Raw genomic sequence first — 20,633 nt, 5'->3', positions numbered from 1 at the left:
CTCCACCTACTGGTACTTCACAGGGGAGAGGAGAATGTAAACTGCTCTGAGACTCCCAAGTGAAGATCAGTATCAATCCAATCTCCTCTTCCTCCTGCTTCTGGTACAACCATTAAAACCAAGTTAAGTATAATTCATTTATTCCCTCCCCCATCACTGTTTCAGTTCAGATACTATTGGAGAAACTTTTATTAAAATGTAAAATTATTATGTCTTTTTGGTTTAAGCTAAATGCAAGAAAAATTTGCAAATTTTACACTTGCAAATTTCTGTTTAACCCCCCGCCTCCCCCCAAAAAACCCTGATACTTGAGGAAGAAGGCGGTGGTATATAAATATATAGTGTAGGATATGTATAATTGAGTTGTCTTTGTGACTCACAGGTTATAATGTTCTGTCTTTCCTAGACAAAAGACATTTTATAAGAATGTGAGGGAATCTTACAGTCAAGCAGAACTATATTTATGTGCTATTCAAATAACACGTTAGCTGTTTTTTGTTCCTGTCCTGCTTGACTAGCAAAATTCAGTTATGTCAGTGACCAAAATGTCTGCTTCTATATAAGTTGTGTTATCTGAATGGGTATACCTGTGACTTGTCTCCTTCAAACAAACTTTAAAAACCCTTCCTTAAAGTACCATCCAATATGATTGGTTCATTATAGGAACCAGTCATATTTGGATGGTATTCTATTACCTCTATTTAAAAGGTATCTAAGCGGCCCTGTGATGCAGAGTGGTAAAGCAGCAGTACTGTGGTCTGAACTCTGTGCTCACGACCCGAGTTCGATTCTGGCAGAAGCTGGATTCAGGTAGCCGGCACAAGGTTGACTCAGCCTTCCATCCTTCTGAGGTTGGTAAAATGAGTACCAGCTTGCTGGGGGGAAAGTGTAAAAGACTGGGGAAGGCAATGGCAAACCACCCCGTAAAAAGTCTGCCGTAAAAACATTGTGAAAGCAATGTCACTCCAGAGTCGGAAACAACTGGTGCTTGCACAGGGGACCTTTCCTTTCCTTAAAAGGTATCAAATAGCTACGTTATGTTATATGAATGGTAAGGTTATGTTATATGAATGGTAAGTAGACTCATGATTCTTAGGTATTCTTGTCTGAGAAAACTTTTTCCCCACAGAATTGCATTTTTTTCTACCTTATGCTTATCATTCATATCTATGTGCTACTAATCCAGTAGAGTATAATTTGTATCCTAAATTTCAACCACATTGAAATAAGAGCACAGAAGCAAAAAGGCATGGCTATGTCAATAGGCAAAGTTTGAAAGTACTACTTCATCTCAAAGTGACCTCGTGCATAAAAAATAACTGAATTGTGCAATTGTAGGGGAAGATGCAAGTTGAAAGGGAACTGGGGGTGACAAATGGGATGACCATATTTGGGAGCTGATTTTAAAGTGATTTCCAGTTGACTTCAAAAATGTATTTTAACATGGGTAACTTTAGAGTACTGTTCAACAAATGAAATATTTGAAAGTGTTTAAAGAAAAATGTTAAGTAAAATTTTAGTCTGGCAAAACCTTATTTAGTAATCCTTTGTGTTCTTTGCTAACAGAAGATAATTTGCTGCATGGCCACGTTGGCAGTTCTCGTTTAGTTTCAAGCTCCCATGTGTCGAAACTAGGACTAGAGGTTGGGACCATAAATAAGGAGAAGGCTGCCATGGTAGTGGCAGGACAGGACCAGAAAGCCTCACCTTCCCAAGACAGTACTATGTCTCCAATTAATCTTACAGATGACCAGCTTGCTTCTGGACTTTATGGTAACTGTCTGTGTTGAGACCTATCTTTTGCTGCTATTATGTTGGTCCATAAAATACACTGGTTTGATTAATGTGTCTTTGTGCATAATTATTTGGAGAAATACTGTAACATAATTAATACACAAGTGTAATTCACATAAAAGAAACAGGTTGTGTCCCCTAATTCTGTTTTATTTTAAAACTGCTAAATGTAAAAGTGGAGTCCAGTTTAGTGCTATCCCAGCAGCCAAAACACACCTCTTATATCTTAAAATAAAGAACATTAATCAATATTAGCTATACATGTGATTATGTTTCTGCACAGCTGGAGCATTTGTTTTTTGTTCATGGAATTCATGCTTATTCTGTAAACTAATTAGGTTTTAGTTTGCATTTTGATATAATGCAATAGGATTCCTTTGTCAAGAAAAATGAACTAAGTTACGTATTGTTGGATCAGTATGTTTATATTTTATGGGTTGGCTACAAGTAAATTTAAATATTTGCTTGGTTGATCTTATTTCTGTTTCAATTCTGCACTAGCTTTTAGAAGTAACATATGATACATTCATTCTTTTGCATACAGATTCAGCTGTTTGCACCAATGTATTCTAAAACTGTAGGTTAAATGGTAATCGCTTGAGTTTAAGCTCTGAAAGAACATCTGTACATAAAGATTGTGTAAAGCCTTTACTAAATGTATCCTCATGGCATTTTTTTAATACTAGTATGTTCAAATGAGAGTATGTTGAAGTCAATCATGAAGAAGAAAGATGGGAACAAAGACTTGAATGCAAAGAAGAATCTTCAGTTTGTTGGTATAAATGGAGGGTAAGTGCTAGGTTTGAGACACATCTAGTATCAGCAGTGGATATAAAATAACAAAGTATCAAATGTAAAAACAGTCCAAATAACCAAATTTGAATGGAAAGGAAAACAAATAAGACTTCATACTGTGATAGCCTAGACAGTTCTCCAGGCAGTTGCTTTTTCATGCAATAGAGACTCCTTCCTTGAGTGGTTTTCACTTTAGAGGACCTTTATCAGAAATATACCTTTAAAGCACACTGTAAAATTTACACTTTTTATGAAGGTAATTCCTTTCATCATCCATATAATATATGAGCAATTGGACAAAAAAACCAAACTATTTAAGTGATAGAAATTTATGTACATCAAGTCACTTGCTTAGCACTGAATAACAGTGTATTGATAGAAAAGACCTTGTTACCTAGGTATGACACAACATCGAGTGATGATTCTAGTTCAGAAGAAAGTTCCTCTTCAGAGTCTGATGATGAGTGTGATGGGAACGGGTATGTTCAAATTGAGGAGAACGGCAGCTTACTCAAAGTAGACGGACAGCAGGGGCTAAACAAAGAAGATATAAAGTCTGTCCATGTGGAAGAACAGCATCAGGTTCAAGAGGCTGAACCTGGAAAAGTGGAAATCCGTGAGAGGTATGGTACATCTCTCTACAATAAAGTATATATTAAAAACAAGACCCACCCACATTCTGAATTTTTGTATTAGTAAAATTTTCAAAAGGACTTGAAGGGTCTGCATCTTTTGGTTTGGAGCAGAGGCTGACCTTTGGATTTGTCTCAGGAAACAAATCTACATGCTTTATAGTATAAATATTGATTTCTTACTTGATAATTGGGGCATTCCTTAAAGTTGTGTCTGCCTCTATAGACTTAATCTTGCCTCTGACCTCTAAATACTAGAATACTGAGGCTTCCTAATGCTAATGGTGTATCTTCTGTGTTGCTGCAGTGCCGTGTCAAACTTTCCTGTCTGCCTATTCACCCACCTCTTTCTTTCCTCAAAAAGACCTCTTGCCGATAAAAATTTAAATCTGAGATCAAATGTATTTTGAAAGAGTTGCCTTGTCTGCACTAACCTGAAACTGTGCTAGTAATTCTGTGTTGTAGTATGGTACAATGTACTGAATAGAGTGCTGTGGTTTTAACAAAGGCACACCTATTTGCTAATCTTATTTCCCATAACCAACTGCTTTGAGCATGACCTTAGATCTACTGGCCAAATTGGAGGATTGAAGCCACTGTTGCTGTCCTGTCTACTACTCCACTTCCAAATACTGTAGTAGCTTGTACTTCTCAAGTGTCTGAGAAAGATCAAATATATCACAGCTTTGCTCTTGGGATATGGGAAGACTCCTTATAATAGGGGCTTGAACTCTGAAGCCTACACAGAGGCATATTATTACCCTGTGTATGATGACAACAACATTGTCTTCTGCTTGTCCTTATTAATTACACATCTCTGCTCAGTATTGTTGTGACAGCTTCTGTATGTGATAAAGTAGGGCTTATTTCTTAATTTTGCAGCCTGATAGATAGTTATTCTCCCTCCTCCTACTTCTGTACTGGTGAATGGCACTTGCACAATAATGTAACTGTTTCTACTTGGGAAGTAGCAGAATCTTGCCAGCAAGACTCATATGATGTGGTTCTGTTCATATGTCACGTGAAACCATGGGTTAATTAAATTATAGCAGGGGTGGCCAACGGTAGCTCTCCAGATGTTTTTGCCTACAACTCCCATCAGCCCCAGCCGGTTTTTTTTGCCTACAACTCTAGGGCTGATGGGAGTTGTAGGCAAAAAACATCTGGAGAGCTACCATTGGCCACCCCTGAATTATAGGATTCTGTTCACACACAGTTGCTCAAACCTGGTTCACCTCAGCAAATGCTGGCTTCATTGCCTTCTTTCTGTAACCTGGGGAGGAATCGCATTCAGACAGTCACACTAACCATAGTTAATTAAACCAGAATTTTATTCAGTGTCTGAATGGAGGCATTGTGGAGGGCATTTTTTCCTCTTTTAAGTTGAAGGGATTTTTAGAGCTCTGTTGATGCTCTAGTCTAAAACTTTTTAAGGCTGTGGGAGTTCCTTTTTGTAATATTGTCTCACTGACCTACTAATTGTTCCCCTTTTTGAAATACGTCCATTTGGTCAAGTTTGCTGAGGTTTGGGCCGAGAACCTTATCAAGGCAGATAGAACCTAAAAACCTAAGAAATGTGTGCCACATTTCCTGGACAGGATTTATGTTTTGTGTATTTTTAAGGAATGATCCAATAGAAAACTATATTAAGAGATACACAAGACATATTCCATTCTGCCTAGCAGAGAGTACATGTCTTATTTTTATTATTTCCTGCACAATGAGTATTTTAAATCAAGAAATATGGGTTACAAATTTAAATCACAATGAGATGCTCATTGAGCTGAGAAGACTTTGCTCTGTGTAGTGTCAAAGATATTTAAATCAATAGCAAACAAAATATGTAGACACTTCTGAGCTATGATCTGTAGACACTTTAGAGCTATGAGTTCAGTAGCTCTAAAACCAATAGCAAGTAATATTTATTTAACAATAAGCACATTTTAATCAGTTGTCATTTCTTAAATGTTTCTATCATTATTTGTAATAAAGCATCCATTGTTTGATAGCTGCATAATTTAATATATTACTCAGAGTTGTAGAATCACATCACTACTGGAAATAATTCCTAATTGATCCAGTGCAGCTGGTAACAGCATCCTTCATTATCCAAACATGTTTTAGAAATTATTGCCAAGATTATGACACATTGCTTGAGTGACCAGAGTAGACTTTTAAAAAGCTACACTCAGTATGCAGAATTTGTTTTATACTATGAATTCATGAAATCAGCGATAGATTTTAATCCATCTTGATCCCGAAATGGCCAAATTTCTTGCTCTGTGACAAATCGGAACTCCATGACTCTTCATACAATTTGTGTCTTTGTGCTGACAAGTTTAGTCACATCCACGAATCCAGTAAGACTCTATCATGAATGTTTCTTCAGTAGCTCTAAAACCAATAGCAAGTAATATTTATTTAACAAGAGCCAAGAGAAAGGCTCTTGCCCAATTGTTGTTCTTTAGAGTCTTTACATTGCTTGAAGGGGCTTGAAGGTGATGGTGGGGAGTTACTAAAATGCTTATTTTATGCCCCTGAAAAGAATTTGGGAAGCCAGGTGGAGTGGGGTGGAGTGTTTCACATAGCCTTCCTATGGGACCAGACATATATTCCTGACACGAAGTCAGTACAATGTGCACTCATGGCTTCACTGGCTCCTGTTGCCAGAATATATTTATTACTTTGCTTATTTATTTACAAAATCCTAAATTAATTTAAAATGAGTTGAGGGGAATAGGATGTGTGTGTTTGTTTAAAAAAAAAGAGCAGCAATCATCTAAAATTGCCTTTTTTCTTTCGTCAGATATGAGTTGAGTGAAAAGATGTTGTCTGCGTGCCATCTGCTCAAAAACAGCATTGATAATCCAAAGGCAATGACCAGTAAAGAGATAGTAAGTGCAATGCAACTTTGCAAAAATAAATAAATAAAATAAAAGCCCTGATTTCTTGTTGCATGTGGACCTGGGGTATGCAAAAGAAACAGGAGTTGCTGGTTTCATACAGCTGTAGCCTAAAAGAGCAAAGAAAAATCTGTGCTTTGCATATAGTTGCTGTTTCTTGATCAGGTGATGCAATAGGTGACTAGAAACCGTTGGGAATAGTGCGTACCTCCACATCCCCCCCAGGCCAGTTCCTACAAATTGAGTCCAAAACTCTCCAGGGAGTACACTACATTTGTATGCAGTAGGGAGCTGACATACTAAAGCGAAGTATTCAGTTCCTTAAATTAGAACAATGTAGCCTTCTGCTGTGTTAATTTTAGTCCAGCCCATGTGCCTTCCTCAACTTTGCTATGCTGGTGGTTGTTGCAGCGCCCCCCCCCCAAAAAAAACCCCAGAGTGCATGAAACAGGACCACGATCAGGTTGTTAAAAGCAGCACTGCCATTTGCAATGTCATACTTTTGATCTGGGTGCTCATTATTTGTATGGGAAAGCACATAAGATAGGAAATTAGCATTCCACATGATTTATGAAAGTACAGTGTTTATGTTCTGATCTGGAATGCACTTTGCCTGTTACCAAACATAGAAATAAATGTTCTTTCTGACTCTCTGTTTTGGAGTTGGACTGAAGTGTGCTTTGTGCTGAGCAAACAAGCAGAGTAGAACTGCTTGGCTAATACTCATGTGTTTTGAAATACCCTTTCCTCCAACCTGACTGTGGCACATTTAATGAAAAAATGTTGTGAAAACACAGACAACTTTCATCATAGGAGTTTATACTGCTGTAATTAAGATTGCCAGCTCCAGGTTGGGAAATTCCTGGAGATCAGGGGTGTGGTGGGGGCGGAAAATGAAGCCTGGGGAGAAAGGCCTTTGGGGAGAGACCAAAGCAGAGTATAATCCCAAAGAGTGAACCTTTGAAAGCATTCATTTTCTCCAGGGGAACTGATATCTGTCATTTTGAAAGCAGGGTACTCATTATTTGTATGGAAAAGCACATAGGATAGGAAATTAGCATTCCACATGATTTATGAAAGTACAGTGTTTATGTTCTGATCTGGAATGCACTTTGCCTGTTACCAAACATAGAAATAAATGTTCTTCTGACTCTCTGTTTTGGAGTTGGACTGTCATTTTGAAATTAGGAGATTGGCAGCCATAGCTAGAAATGTATCAGAATATTTTTGTCCTTTCCTACTGTGGTGGCTTCCAACACAGTTTATAAATCCAGTCAAAACAAGTTTAAGACAAGAATTTTGGCTGTAATTTCAAAAAGGCCTAAAAATGGAAATAGCAGTAGAGCACCATTTTAAATATGAAGTTGAATAAAACGAACCACATTAAATCTTGTGAAAATTACACATAATGTTCATGGATTCTGAAAACTAGTCAATTCAGGATGGAAGAGGAGGAAACCACTACAGAAAAGGCACACCCATGTAACTTTCAGGGATACAGGAGAAACTGGGGGGGCAGGGGGGAGATCTTATCTGATCTTGATTTCATGGGCAAATGAATATTTCATGCATTAGAACATACGTATTGCTGCTTACCTCCTTTTCTGGCTTGTATAGATTTCATTACTTAAAGCATACTCACGTATGAAAACTTTATTTATTTACTCCGTTTATACACTTCCTTTCTCCCCAATGGGGACCCAAAATGGCTTCCATAGTTCTTCTTTCCTTCTCTTCATTTTATTCTTACAACATCTCTGTGAAGTTAGTTTGGTAGACAGTGCGTGCCTCATCTAATTTACCCAGCAAGCTTCCATGGCAGCGTGGGGATTCAAACCTAGCTTTCCCAGATGCTAGTATGATACACTAACCACTGCACTTCATTGGCTCACAACTTCTGCTGCTGCTCCATTTCTGTATTAAAAGTACAGCCTGCATATTCACATTTCTTGACGTACTCTGGCATTCCTAAACACCCTTTATATATGAATGGATATGGAATGGTTTCTGTTTTTCAGAGGATTCCTATCCACAAATTTTCTGATTTTGTGTGAATAGACTAAGATATTCTTATCCTGATTCACCAGTACTTCATCTGCATTGAAATGTTGCTAGAATACTAGAGAAATGCAAGAAGTTAGGCAAAACAGGTAGATAGGAGTTTCAAAGAGAAAGAGATGGACACTCCATCAGTTAAAAACACATCATTATAAATAGAATATCTCTTTGAACTCTCTGTTTGGTTTTGCCAGAGATTTTCTTTAAACACCATCCAACATGAGTGGTTTCGTGGGTCAAGTCAAAAGTCAGCTGTTCCTGCAATGGTTGGGGACTACATTACTGCTTTTGAAGAGGTTTCTCCTGCAGTCCTTAGACATGTGATCAATATGGCAGATGGAAATGGCAACACAGCTCTGCATTATAGTGTCTCCCACTCCAACTTTGAAATTGTGAAACTGCTTTTGGATGCAAGTAAGTTGACTTTTCTGATGACTTTTTTTTTCTCTGTCTGATCTGTACAGACATTATCATATCCCATGAATATTAGGTAAAGTTCTTGGATGCAGCAATGCAGTATGTACATTTCACACAGACATCCTCTCAGTTTACCTGTGGGAACTGTCATTTCTATGTTTTGATTCTCTAGCTGTTTCAGATATCTGTGGACAGACATACAGTATGTCACAGAAGTGAGTACACCCCCTCACATTTTGTAAATATTTAAGTATATCTTTTCATGTGACAGCACTGAAGAAATGACGCCTGGCTACAATGTAAAGTAGTGAGTCTACAGCTTGTATAACAGTCTAAATGTGCTGTCCCCTCAGAATTATGCAACACACAGCCATTAATGTCTAAACTGCTGGCAACAAAAGTGAGTATACCCCTAAGTGATAATGTCCAAATGGGCCCAAAGTGTCAATATTTTGTGTGGCCACCATTATTTTCCAGCACTGCCTTAACCCTCTTGGGCACAGAGTTCACCAGAGCCTCATAGGTTGCCACTGGAGTCTTCTTGCACTCCTCCATGACGACATCACATAGCTGGTGGATGTTAGAGACCTTGCGCACCTCCACCTTCCGTTTCAGGATGCCCTACAGATGCTCAATTGGGTTTAGGTCGGAAGACATTGCTTGGCCAGTCCATCACCTTTACCCTCAGTTTCTTTAGCAAGGCAGTGGTAGTTTTGGAGGTGTGTTTGGGGTCATTATCATGTTGTAATACTGCCCAGTGGCCCAGTCTCCGAAGGGAGGGAATCATGCTCTGCTTCAGTATGTCACAGTACATGTTGGCACTCATGGTTCCCTCAATGAACTGTAGTTCCCCAGTGCTGGCAGCACTCATGCAGCCCCAGACCATGATATTCCCACCACCATGCTTGACTGTAGGCAAGACACACTTGTCTTTGTACTCCTCACCTGGTTGCCACCACACACGCTTGATACCATTTGAACCAAATAAGTTTATCTTGGTCTCATCAGACCACAGGACATGGTTCCAGAAATCCATGTCCTTAGTCTGCTTGTCTGCAGCAAACCGTTTGCGGGCTTTCTTGTGCATCATCTTTAGAAGAGGCTTCCTTCTGGGATGACAGCCCTGCAGACCAGTTTGATGCAGCTTGTGGCGTATGGTCTGAGCACTGACAGGCTGACCCCCCCACCCCTTCAACCTCTGTAGCAATGCTGGCAGCACTCATACCTCTATTTCCCAAAGTCAGCCTTTGGATATGACGCTGAGCTCGGGCACTCAACTTCTTTCTCGACCATGGCGAGGCCTGTTCTGAGTGGAACCTGTCCTGATAAACCACTGTATGGTCTTGGCCACCATGCTGCAGCTCAGTTTCAGGGTCTTGGCAATCTTCTTATAGCCTAGGCCATCTTTATGTAGAGCAGCAATTTGTTTTTTCAGATCCTCAGAGAGTTCATTGCCATGAGGTGCCATGTGGAACTTCCAGTGACCAGTATGAGGGAATGAGACCTGCTTCCCCTTCACACCCGATACCTTGTACCACTAACGAGTCACATGACACCAGGGAGGGAAAATAGCTACTTGGGCCCCATTTGGACATTATCATTTAGGGATGTACTCACTTTTGTTGCCAGCAGTTTAGACATTAATGGCTGCATGTTGCGTAATTTTGAGGGGACAGCACATTTACAGTTATACAAGCTGTAGACTCACTACTTTGCATTGTAGCCAAGTGTCATTTCTTCAATGTTGTCACATGAAAAGATATACTTAAATATTTACAAAATGTGAGGGGGTGTACTCACTTCTGTGACATACTGTGTATTCTTCAATACAGTGGTTTTTCATTCCAGTTTTGGATCTTTTAATCTATGAGGTACTGAATGTTGTTGTGTTTTAAAATAGAAATTCATGATATCACCAACCCTGGAATGCCATCCAAGAAACAAAATTGCCAAAGCTAGACATAAAAATTTTGTTTATTTCAAGATAGAACCCAAGACATCTGGAAACTGCTAACTTCAAATATTTTTACAGTACTTCAGGAATCTGAACTGTTCAGCAGCCCAGTAGTTAAAATAACTAGAAAGGAGATAAAATACAAGAACATATCCTTTATCTCTCTTCCAGCTATTGAGCCATCAAATTGGGTAGAGGTTTTTTTTTATCATTTGCAAACTTGAGGATTACCTTCAAGCTTTAATTCCTTTCACTTACGTGTTCACTAGGTAACTGAAATCTTACAGGTGTAGTGAAGTGATTGCCAACATTCTCAATCTATCCATGAGCACTCCAAGATCTGCTGACGTGGAGTTTTTGTTTGTCTGATCTGTACAGACATCTGTACAGACAAAAAGCCAATCCTGGCCTTTCTCCACCACACTGAAGCAGATGTTTCAATCCAGGAAGCATCACCTTTGTGTCTTCAGAGAACACCCATTTAGAATGTACTGCTTCCATCAGAGCCATTGGCTTGGAATCTCTTGACATTCTGTGAAATCTGCCCATGTTTTGTGATTGGATGTAGTCCTCATGTGGCATCTCTTTTGTGGTTGGTGCACCTTCCCCACTTAGGCAGCCATTTAATGTTGGTGCATGTGACTTTAAATCCAAAATCCAAAAGTGTCCACCATTCTATCATAATGAGTAGCTGACTACAAATTAGTTGGATCAGCTGATTTAGACCCAAATTAGTTGGATCAGCAACTGCTCCTTTGGCGATGTACATGTAAGCATTCTCCCCCCCTCTCCGTCCTTTGTGGTCCATTCCAGCCTATCTGCCATTTCCAAATACTTATCTTTTGAGAAATACAGGTGTTTTGTTAAAGCTGATTTTACGATGCCAGACATTTTACTGAAATATGCAAACTCTTTCCACCACAATCTTATTTTAAATAAAAGAACTACATTCCAGCCTACTGGATAGCAAATTAGTAAGCCCAGTGAGATCCCTCTGCAAAAATTATAGGGGGGGGGATGGTAAACTGATGTACTAAGAGCTGAACAAAAGCATCAGCATCATTGGTTTCTGGCACTTCCACAGGGAACTTAATGCATTTGATTCCATTCAAAATCGGAAGTCATTTAATTGGCAAGCATTTTCTGAACCTCCCAGAGATGCCAAAAACGTTATTAATACAGTTGTGCAGTTCTTTTATGTGTGTGTGTTCTTAATTGAGGGTAAAACTTGTGCATTTCAGCCAGCTTTTCACTGTTTTGATGTCATGTATAAATCTGAAGCTTTTCCTCTCATGCTTGGAATTTTCCTTCTGTCTGTAGTGTTCATCAAATTGTTAAATTGTTGCCTTTAAATTTAATGGTGTCTTAGCAGTTGCCTGAAACATGGCTTTGTACCCTCTGTGCAGCTCTTCTGACATGCATACAATAAAGAGTTGTTTTCTTTACTTGGCTCGAGAGCATACTCCCCCTCCTCCGCCTTTCCCCTTTGGAAGTTCTTCTGAATCATCTTCATTATGTTAAACAATTGCTGTGGATCCCAAAGGCTGCTCTAATAACAGTTTATTCAGTTCTTTTGCACAATTGGTGCTTCTGGGCTTCCAGTTTCCTGAAGAGACTCTCAATCTATCCCTCTGCAGATGTCTGCAACGTAAATCACCAGAACAAGGCTGGGTATACCCCCATTATGCTGGCTGCTCTTGCAGCTGTGGAGGCTGAGAAAGACATGAGAATAGTGGAGGAGCTCTTTGGCTGTGGAGATGTGAATGCTAAAGCCAGTCAGGTTGGTACTACTGAATGCAGATTATTCATACCAATTGATAGACTTTCATAGAAGATAGATAATTACAGTTGGTTTTAGGTGTAGCCTAATGGCTAGGAGACTTATGAGGATTAGTTTTAATTCCATTCCACTTTATTAAACTGATTTTCAATTGCTTTTTTTGTCATGGTGCCCATTTTATTATAACAGCCAGAGTAATTATCCTAACTTATTTTAGGTAGTTCATAGATTTTTATCCCACTCTCCCCGCATGCAGTACTCACAGGACTTGCACATCTCACTTATACTGTGATAACTGAAATTATTTTTAGAGCACTGTAATTATTTATTATCAAGTGCTGAATTTATAGTAGGTGCCAGCAGGTTAGCAGTCTCTGATTTGTGTTACCTGTGTATGCATTTTTATTGTTCATTCACAGCTCCCTTGTTTTCTCTCTGTATTTTCTGGAGACAATGAATGAATCTATTCATAACTTGCAGCATGCTTAATTTGTGGTTTGTTTTGTTACTAGAATTTGACCTTTGTTGCTCTAACAAGTCTAAGGGTGAAACCAGGCAGCCTTAAAGCTGTGGGCTGTTCTGGAAGTACCCATATTGCACTTAGTTCAAACTCACCTGTTCCTCTTCCCAGCTAAACTTACATACAAAGTGATTCTGTAAATTGCAGACATAACATGACTGAACACAACCGTGATATTTTCAAGAAACCTGAATCCTTGTTTGGCATTTTTAAAAAGGTGTTCTTTTCAGTCAATAAGGTGGCATGTGAACTGATAACAAACAAAAGTGTATGATGATTTTGCAGATAATATGTAGCATGGTTTCTGGACAAAACTGATGGCTGAGCTGGCATTAGATTTGTGGGGTATATCTGTAGTTTTAGATAGGAAGCTGGGCTCACTCTGTAGCCGAGGAGTTATATGTTGATATTATGTCAGTCTTTACTCTGAGTTTCTCTAACAGGCTCATTTTTTGTTTGTGTATTTAAGAAAAGTCAGTCTTATTTTGGAAATATTAATACAGAAACTGGCTATTACCGTCCTTTGTGACTACAAATGAGTATTCTGCAGGTCTTGGTTTCCTTGGGTTTGCAGAAAAATCTACACTTATCTTCCCCACCCCCCCACCCCAAATTCTCTTTTTTAAAAATAACTAGTCATATATTTGCATATACAGATGTAGGAAAAATGCTGGCTGGAGCTTGATTGCTGTTGTGGGTTGGTGTAGAAACCACAATACACATCAAGGAACCTGTCTGGAGTTTTGCTGATGGGGCTTGGAGACCCAGTACTGTCCAAGGGGAGTGGAGGAGACATTGGTAGCAGTGAGTGAAGCAGGGAAGTGAAAGAGAAAGAAGAGGAAGGCAACTGGAGATGGAGAGGGAGGCGACTGTGGCAAGGAAGGGCAAGAATAACTATTGACACCATTGTACTAATCTAAAATTACTTCATATACTTTTGTATGTAGGCTGGTCAAACTGCTCTGATGCTTGCTGTGAGCCATGGCCGAATAGATATGGTGAAAGCTTTGCTGGCCTGTGGAGCAGATGTCAACATCCAGGATGATGAGGGCTCCACTGCCTTGATGTGTGCTAGTGAACATGGACATGTTGAAATAGTTAAACTCTTGCTAGCTCAACCTGGCTGTAATGGAACCTTGGAGGACAATGTAAGTAATTTCCACAGGTGCCTAGTACTTCCTTTAAATTTTCTTTGACTGAGTCTTCTTTATGAGGTAATGGAGGAAGGGGGGAGGAGGTTTGCATCATTAAATTCCTATAACATCCACCTGACAATAAAAGTGCCAGATTCCTGGTTTCAGCTGTGACTTACGTAAACATGGCTATTGGTACTAGGGGGCTAGTTCAGAGATAGGTTGAACCAAAAGGCTGACATGGCTGGTAGCAGGGAATTGAAGGGAAGGGTTAGATGTGATGATTTATCACCAGTGGCTATTTCTCTCGTGGTAGTTTACATATGCTGGATAAAAAACTACTGTTTTACCATCTTTGCAGAATGACCTATTTAACTTATCACTGTTGATAATATTGCTAACCATCATATATGAACCATTCAGTACTTGGGTGTCAGTAAAAAGCCCTGGAGCTCACACCTCCCAGCAATTCTAACATTTATTTCATTTTTGCCCATCCTTATGCATGTTTAAGGGATGTTTTGCATACTGCACAATGTAAACCCATTGTGCCAGTTCTGGTTCCCTAGCAAGAGTACCTATATTATACACACTTGAAAACATATGCATATTGCATTCCTATACAGTTTCTAAGATATCATCCTCATCAGTCAGCCGCCCCATCCTGACTTGCGTTGGGCTCTGGGAAGTGCAAAATGGTAGCATAACCCATGATGACAGACATACAGAAACATTAAAATATAATAGAATTAGTAGAGTTAAAACCAATTTACAGTTTAAAATGGATCCAATAGATTCAAGATGGCATCCCTACCATTTACAACATTATAAAATCTGGAATTCTGGACCTCTTGGGTGGGGGGAGAGGGAACACAGATTAGAGTTGGGGAAAAGAATGAGATTAAATGGGTGCCAGCCATGTTGGAAAACCATTGTTTCCTTAACCAAAAGCCTTGCAGACCATCACTGCCTTACAGGCATGAGGTCCTGCAGGGCTCTGACAGTATTAGGCAAGTCAGAACCACAATCAAAAAGGCCCTGGCCCTGGTCAAAGACAGCTGGACTTTTCTGGGGCTAGCGATTCCCTGTAAGTTGTCTGCAGAGTGTAATGCTCTCCCAGTGACATAACAGAGCAGATGGTCCTGTAAATACAATGGTCCCAGATGGCTCACAGCCTTAAAGGTCAGTACCAGTACAGCTGGCACAGCGCAGGTTGTATATGTGGCATTCCTGTCAGGACTTGTACCTCTGCATTCTGGATCAGCTGGAGTTTCCAGGTCAGCCTCAATGATAGGCCAGCATAGAGTGAGTTACAGTAGTCTAGTCTGGAGCAGTGTTCCCTCTAAGCTGAGTTAGCTAACTCACAGATTTTTAGCCTCCAGCTCACAGATTTTTGTTTTAGCTCAGAAAGGGTGGCCCCAGAGCAGCTCACAACTTTAATGCCAGTAGCTCACAAAGTAGAATTTTTGCTCATAAGACTCTGCAGCTTAGAGGGAACATTGGTCTGGAGGTGACTGTTGAGGAGATTTCCATGGCTAGGCAAGTTGCGACAGTAAAGGAGCCAGTTGTTGAACTTGGGAAAGGTGGAAAAAGGCCAGATTGGCATTAGTGGCACTCCATCAAGAGTGGGAAGCCTGGACTCGAATCCCAAGCCCCCCAGCCACAAAACCTCTGTCTTTGTGGGATTCAGTCTCAGCCTTCTCTTTTATAACTATTCTACCACAGCTTCCAAACACTTGGGCAAATTTTGTGGGGTGGCCAGGTGGCTGTCCAATAACCCGCCCTGAGCCTGTCCTATGGGAAGGGTGGGCTAAAAATTGAATAAAATAAGTAAATAAATAATTGATACAGCTGGGTATCATCTGCATAGTGGTGACACCTAAGCCCAAAACTCCATGCCAGTTGGGCAAGGGGGCACAAATAGATGTTAAATAACATTGGGGAAAGAAGCGCCCCATTTGGAACCCTGCATAGCAAACATTTTCTAGAGGGCACATCCTCTCCCAGCACCACCCTCTGTCCCCAACCATGGTGAAATGAGGAAAGCCACTGAAGGGCTACCCCACAAATTCCTACATCAGCAAGGTGGTAAGTCAGCAGATCATAATTGACTGTCTCAAATGCTGCTGTGAAGTCCAGCAACAACAGTAGCGCTGACCTGCCTCAATCCAGCTGTCTATGGAGGATATAGTCTGAAGGTATGTGAAGCATTGCTGAAGCTTGGCTCAAATCAGTACTTGGGTGGAAGACCATCTAGAAATCCATGTCTAGAAATCTAGAAATCCTTGAGATTGGTGGCATAGATATAATTTGAAAACACTGCATTTTTAAAAGGTACAACTGATGCAGAAAGATTCCCTGGCTTAGTTCAGATGTCTGTTTGTGACTGGCACATACCAGGCTCAACTTCCCCTTTGTATGATGGGATTTCTAACAGAATAGTCAAGCTCCGATTAGTGTGGCTTTGGAGTCCGCCTTTACTAACTGAAGTTTGCTGCTAGCCCAGTAACTGGGGATTCTTAAACAAGATTAAAGTATGATTAAAATTCCAATTATTGAGAAAGAAAGAAACTTTAGTAAAAGTGATTCCTTCAAAATTGTTATGCATTGGAAATAGGCTTAAGAGTGGTGTCTTCAGTGTTGCATGTGAGGAGAAATGAAGGAGCCTATGACCCTCAGAATTTACCAACTTTGTGAATGTCAAAAACAACCTTGTTTACCTGCAATGAGATCCTGAATTGCTTTAACCTGAATGGATCTTAACGTGTATGTAATGGTGCCAGAGATCCCTACCCTGTCTCTTGAAGCACTACAGTACAAATGTTTCTTTTGAAAACAAAGGGTTAAAGAAGAGCAGGGGGAGTGGTAAGAAGCTCATACTGTAGGAAATTTTTACTGTGACTGAAATAAAAGCTATATCTGTAAATGTTTCATTAAAGCTGTTTCCTCCTCCAGTGGGAAACTGAATGCATTCTTCCACCCTGTAATTCTGTCAACAGCAGTCTATTATTTCTTTTTGTCAGATTACACATCATCTAGAAAAGGCAATGTTGTAAAGAACAGTCTGCTTTGGGAGGTATTTAGAATTAAAAATGTGGCTGTCCTGTTAATGGGAGTTACCCTAGCTAATTCTCATATTTGATTAACATTTATCTCTTCTCCACATATCTACCTCCTCCCATCTTTCCTGAGCAATATCATTTTTTCTCCCTGAAACAAAGTGATGGAATTGCTTGTAGCATTCTTCTGGTGATGGTGTGCTCAGGAACAGTACTGTTCCCTTGTTGAGAGAAATTATGAAGCCTCTGGAAGTTGGATTGCCTCATAAAACAGAAGCACAGAGCTTGTCACTTAATTATGAAATGGTTTGTTTCTTTAAAAAAATAGGATTCATTGTCTTGGCTGGCTGAATAACAGGACCTTTATTTCTGTATCTTGTAATATCTGACGGTTGTTGCAATATTTAAAAGGATTAGATAGCATGTGTACATTAATCTCTCTCTTCTTTTAAGGATGGCAGCACAGCGCTTTCGATAGCTCTTGAGGCAGGGCACAAGGATATAGCCGTTCTTCTCTATGCTCATGTGAACTTTTCCAAAACCCAGTCCCCAGTAAGTACATGGCATATTCCACATATTTGAACTCTCGGGTTCTTCCAACCAAATGTCCACCAACCCCAAGTCATCTCCCAATATTTTAAAAGTGACTGTTGGTTTATATTCCTTGACTTTACTCAGCTCCCACCTGGCTTTGTTTCATTTATAATATTTACTACTCTCAGTATAGGAATTCTACTTTTGACGTCTTTTATCACGATGTTCACTTTGTCAAATAGTGGGGTTCTGACTTGTAAGAAAGAAACAGAAAGAGTCTTGCAGTTAGATAAGGAAGGTGGTTTCTCACTTGGTGTCAAGTTAGACACTTTTATATCCAAAATGGGAAAACGTGGTTCTCCCAAGACAGGGGCACAGAACTCAAATCATTACATAGGCCAGAATCACACTTGATTGGAATCAAGCGGGATATATTATAAAAGTATGGCATCACCATGACATCACCAGACTTTGCTCCGTAAATTTCAGGGTTTGGGATGCTGAGGATTTGGCAACACACAGGGCTCAAGCAGATGAGTTGAAGATCACCATGTCATTCCATAGATAAATTATAGGTTGCAGACTCATGCAGCCTCAGTTTGCCGCAGGGTTGTACAAAAGTGAGAGTGGCTGTAGGCTTTGTTGTTGGTATTTTAAAGGGAAAACATCCTAGGTGTTGGCATTTCAGCAGCATGCCTAGGATTTTCTGCGCATCTCTTGTTGTGTTGCTTCTTTGGCACCCGGCTGTCCTCATACTGGTGAGCTAGCCACTTTTTAGGAGCTATAGCCAGTTCAGCAGTGCATTCTGAGTCACCAAATTGCTGGTGGGGAATTGCAAACCATACTGATAGGCATTAATGGGCTATATTTTCTGCATTGCTGTCCTGGGAGTATCATGTTCATCAGCATCCCTCATATTGTTACATATTTGTACAGTAGCTGATGAAGCAGCACTGAATTTGAACTCAACGAAAGTCTTTGGTAAGCTGAAGGGTCAGTGGCTTTCTGCAGTATGCTTATTGATTTCCTAATTTAACAGCCCTTGTTGTCTTTTTTCTTCTCAGGGAACACCAAGGCTCGGAAGAAAGTCATCTCCTGCTCCTACCCTTAGAGGCACATTTGATTGCTAGCTACAAATATGTGTATGCTGTTATGTCCACCTCTCAAGCTGCTAGTAGTTACTGTTCTACAGTGACAGATATTGAATGTAATTGTATTGTGCCTGAACTCACCAGCAAACCTGAAAGCAGAAAGATTAATACAACAGGGCGGTGGGAAGAGTTAGGACAGTATCCTTGCTAATATTACTTAGCATAAGTGCACCACAGTGTGGCTGTCAGGTGGAATTATTACATTGCTCTCTGTGGCCACACGGATTAGGCATCCTTCTCCATACCTGCTGCAGGACTGCAAAGGTTTTGTGGTCATGCATAGAAAATCATGATTTTTGTGGCAAGATGGTAGATATGTAATACTTGCTGTGTGGGAATAGTTGTAAAGAAATTGCCTCTGTGTGGCAGCTGTTGGCCTCTGACTGCTTCTGCCCATCTTTTCAACCTTCAAGAAATATCATAGAAGTCCTATTTTTTTTTTTGCTACGCAATATATTTCCCCCTGCTATGTTACATGTTACATAAGTTTAAGTATTTCAAGCCGTCTGTTAGCTATGACTATTCCCCAGCCCACTCCCGACACATCTTGTTGGCTTTTAAAAATGGTGTTCTTAATGAATATTTATGTTTGCTTTTGCTGGGATTTGTTGGCAAGAAGCCTTTTATTGTAAACATCATTCCGAATAGTTGAGTTCTGTTGTAATGCTTACTTTAATCTAAAAAGCGGCAATTGCTTACCTTGCCAGCTTTTTGGAATGTTGGTTTGTGGGCTAATGGCTTCACAGTGAAAGACAAGCCACAGTCTTTCCTGAAATAAATTGTTGCTGCCGATTTGTATAGCTTTTATATTGAAGATTAAGACACAGTATTTTTGACATTTTTATTCCATAATAAAGAAATACATTATACATAATTATTACTAGGTTTTTATTAACTGTCTACGTGATCTCTGAGGTATCCTGGAGGATGCGTAGTAATAGTGTGTGCTGCTGTTCTCCAGTGGAATCAAGCATAGTTCTGGGCACGTCTGTATGGAATACTAAAAAACATCAACCCTGTCATGTTCACTTCAGTCATATGTATTTAAATGTTTGAAGTGCCTTAGACTCTTGCCATATTTTCAAAATAAAAATTCCTTATGATATTTTATTTCTGCCTTTTTGTTGTTGGGGTGGGGTAGGGGAGAGGAGTAGATTTTTAAAAAATAATTATTTATAGCCAATTTTCTCAGTGATACTTAAGGCAGATTACACAGTGTAAGAATGCCGTCGATAGGAATGGGACATCCAATAAGTAACTGTAGAAATGTGAAACAAAGCAAAAGTATTGATATTATATGTTAAACAATGCAGAAATTGCATAGTAGGATAGAGCATACATTAACAGAGAATATTTACTATACACAGTAGTAAAGACCACAGTCCCTTTCTCTTTATTGAAGAATCTTCCTGAACTGTTCTCTTATAACATAGCCCTATTACCTTTATAAAAATGCTCTCCTGAATAAATAATGTTCCATATGCCATAGAATGTCAGAAGAAGGAGACTTCCTGCCCTCATCAGGGAGGTTATTTCATAAAGTGAGGGTGCAACAGAGAATGCAAGTTGAGCTTGCCAGTTTTTATGGTGGCAGGCCCTGCTCAGATGTTATAGCAGAGCATAGAAGGAGAGATGGTCCTACAAAGGGCTTTGTATGTGATTACCAGCACCTTAAATTGATGCCAGTAACTGATGGGCAGCCAATGGAATTATTGCAGAATGGGAATAATGCATGCTCCACCTAGCGGAACTCCCCCCCTCCACACTGCTTTGGTGTCCCTGGCTAGATCTCAGCTGGTTCAGGCACGGGGCTGCCTGCAAAGTCCCTGGCCTGGCGAGCCACCTTGGAAGCTCCCTGGCTGGCTCAACACATGCCTTAGAGCCCCAATGCTGGCTTGGGAGC

General features: G+C 39.9%; 1 protein-coding gene across 4 annotated transcripts in view; it reads left to right on the top strand.

The window, feature by feature from the left end:
• KANK1 (KN motif and ankyrin repeat domains 1) overlaps positions 1–19,840 on the top strand; it is a 161,919-nt gene extending 142,079 nt beyond the window's left edge. For all 4 annotated transcript variants that reach the window (XM_060237421.1, XM_060237420.1, XM_060237423.1 and 1 more), the window contains 9 exons: positions 1,567–1,773; positions 2,481–2,583; positions 2,988–3,212; positions 6,028–6,115; positions 8,377–8,596; positions 12,191–12,333; positions 13,801–14,001; positions 17,499–17,597; positions 18,644–19,840. In XM_060237421.1, the coding sequence (XP_060093404.1) occupies positions 1,567–1,773; positions 2,481–2,583; positions 2,988–3,212; positions 6,028–6,115; positions 8,377–8,596; positions 12,191–12,333; positions 13,801–14,001; positions 17,499–17,597; positions 18,644–18,709 (1,352 nt within the window). In that variant the 3' untranslated portion in view covers positions 18,710–19,840. The remainder of the gene's footprint in view (positions 1–1,566; positions 1,774–2,480; positions 2,584–2,987; positions 3,213–6,027; positions 6,116–8,376; positions 8,597–12,190; positions 12,334–13,800; positions 14,002–17,498; positions 17,598–18,643) is intronic.
• The last annotated feature ends 793 nt before the right edge of the window (positions 19,841–20,633 follow it).

This window comes from Heteronotia binoei, chromosome 4 (assembly GCF_032191835.1).
Source record: "Heteronotia binoei isolate CCM8104 ecotype False Entrance Well chromosome 4, APGP_CSIRO_Hbin_v1, whole genome shotgun sequence".
Classification (NCBI taxonomy): domain Eukaryota; kingdom Metazoa; phylum Chordata; class Lepidosauria; order Squamata; family Gekkonidae; genus Heteronotia; species Heteronotia binoei.
Note: the sequence above shows the minus strand (reverse complement) of the source record. Positions and strands in the feature narration are given on the sequence as shown.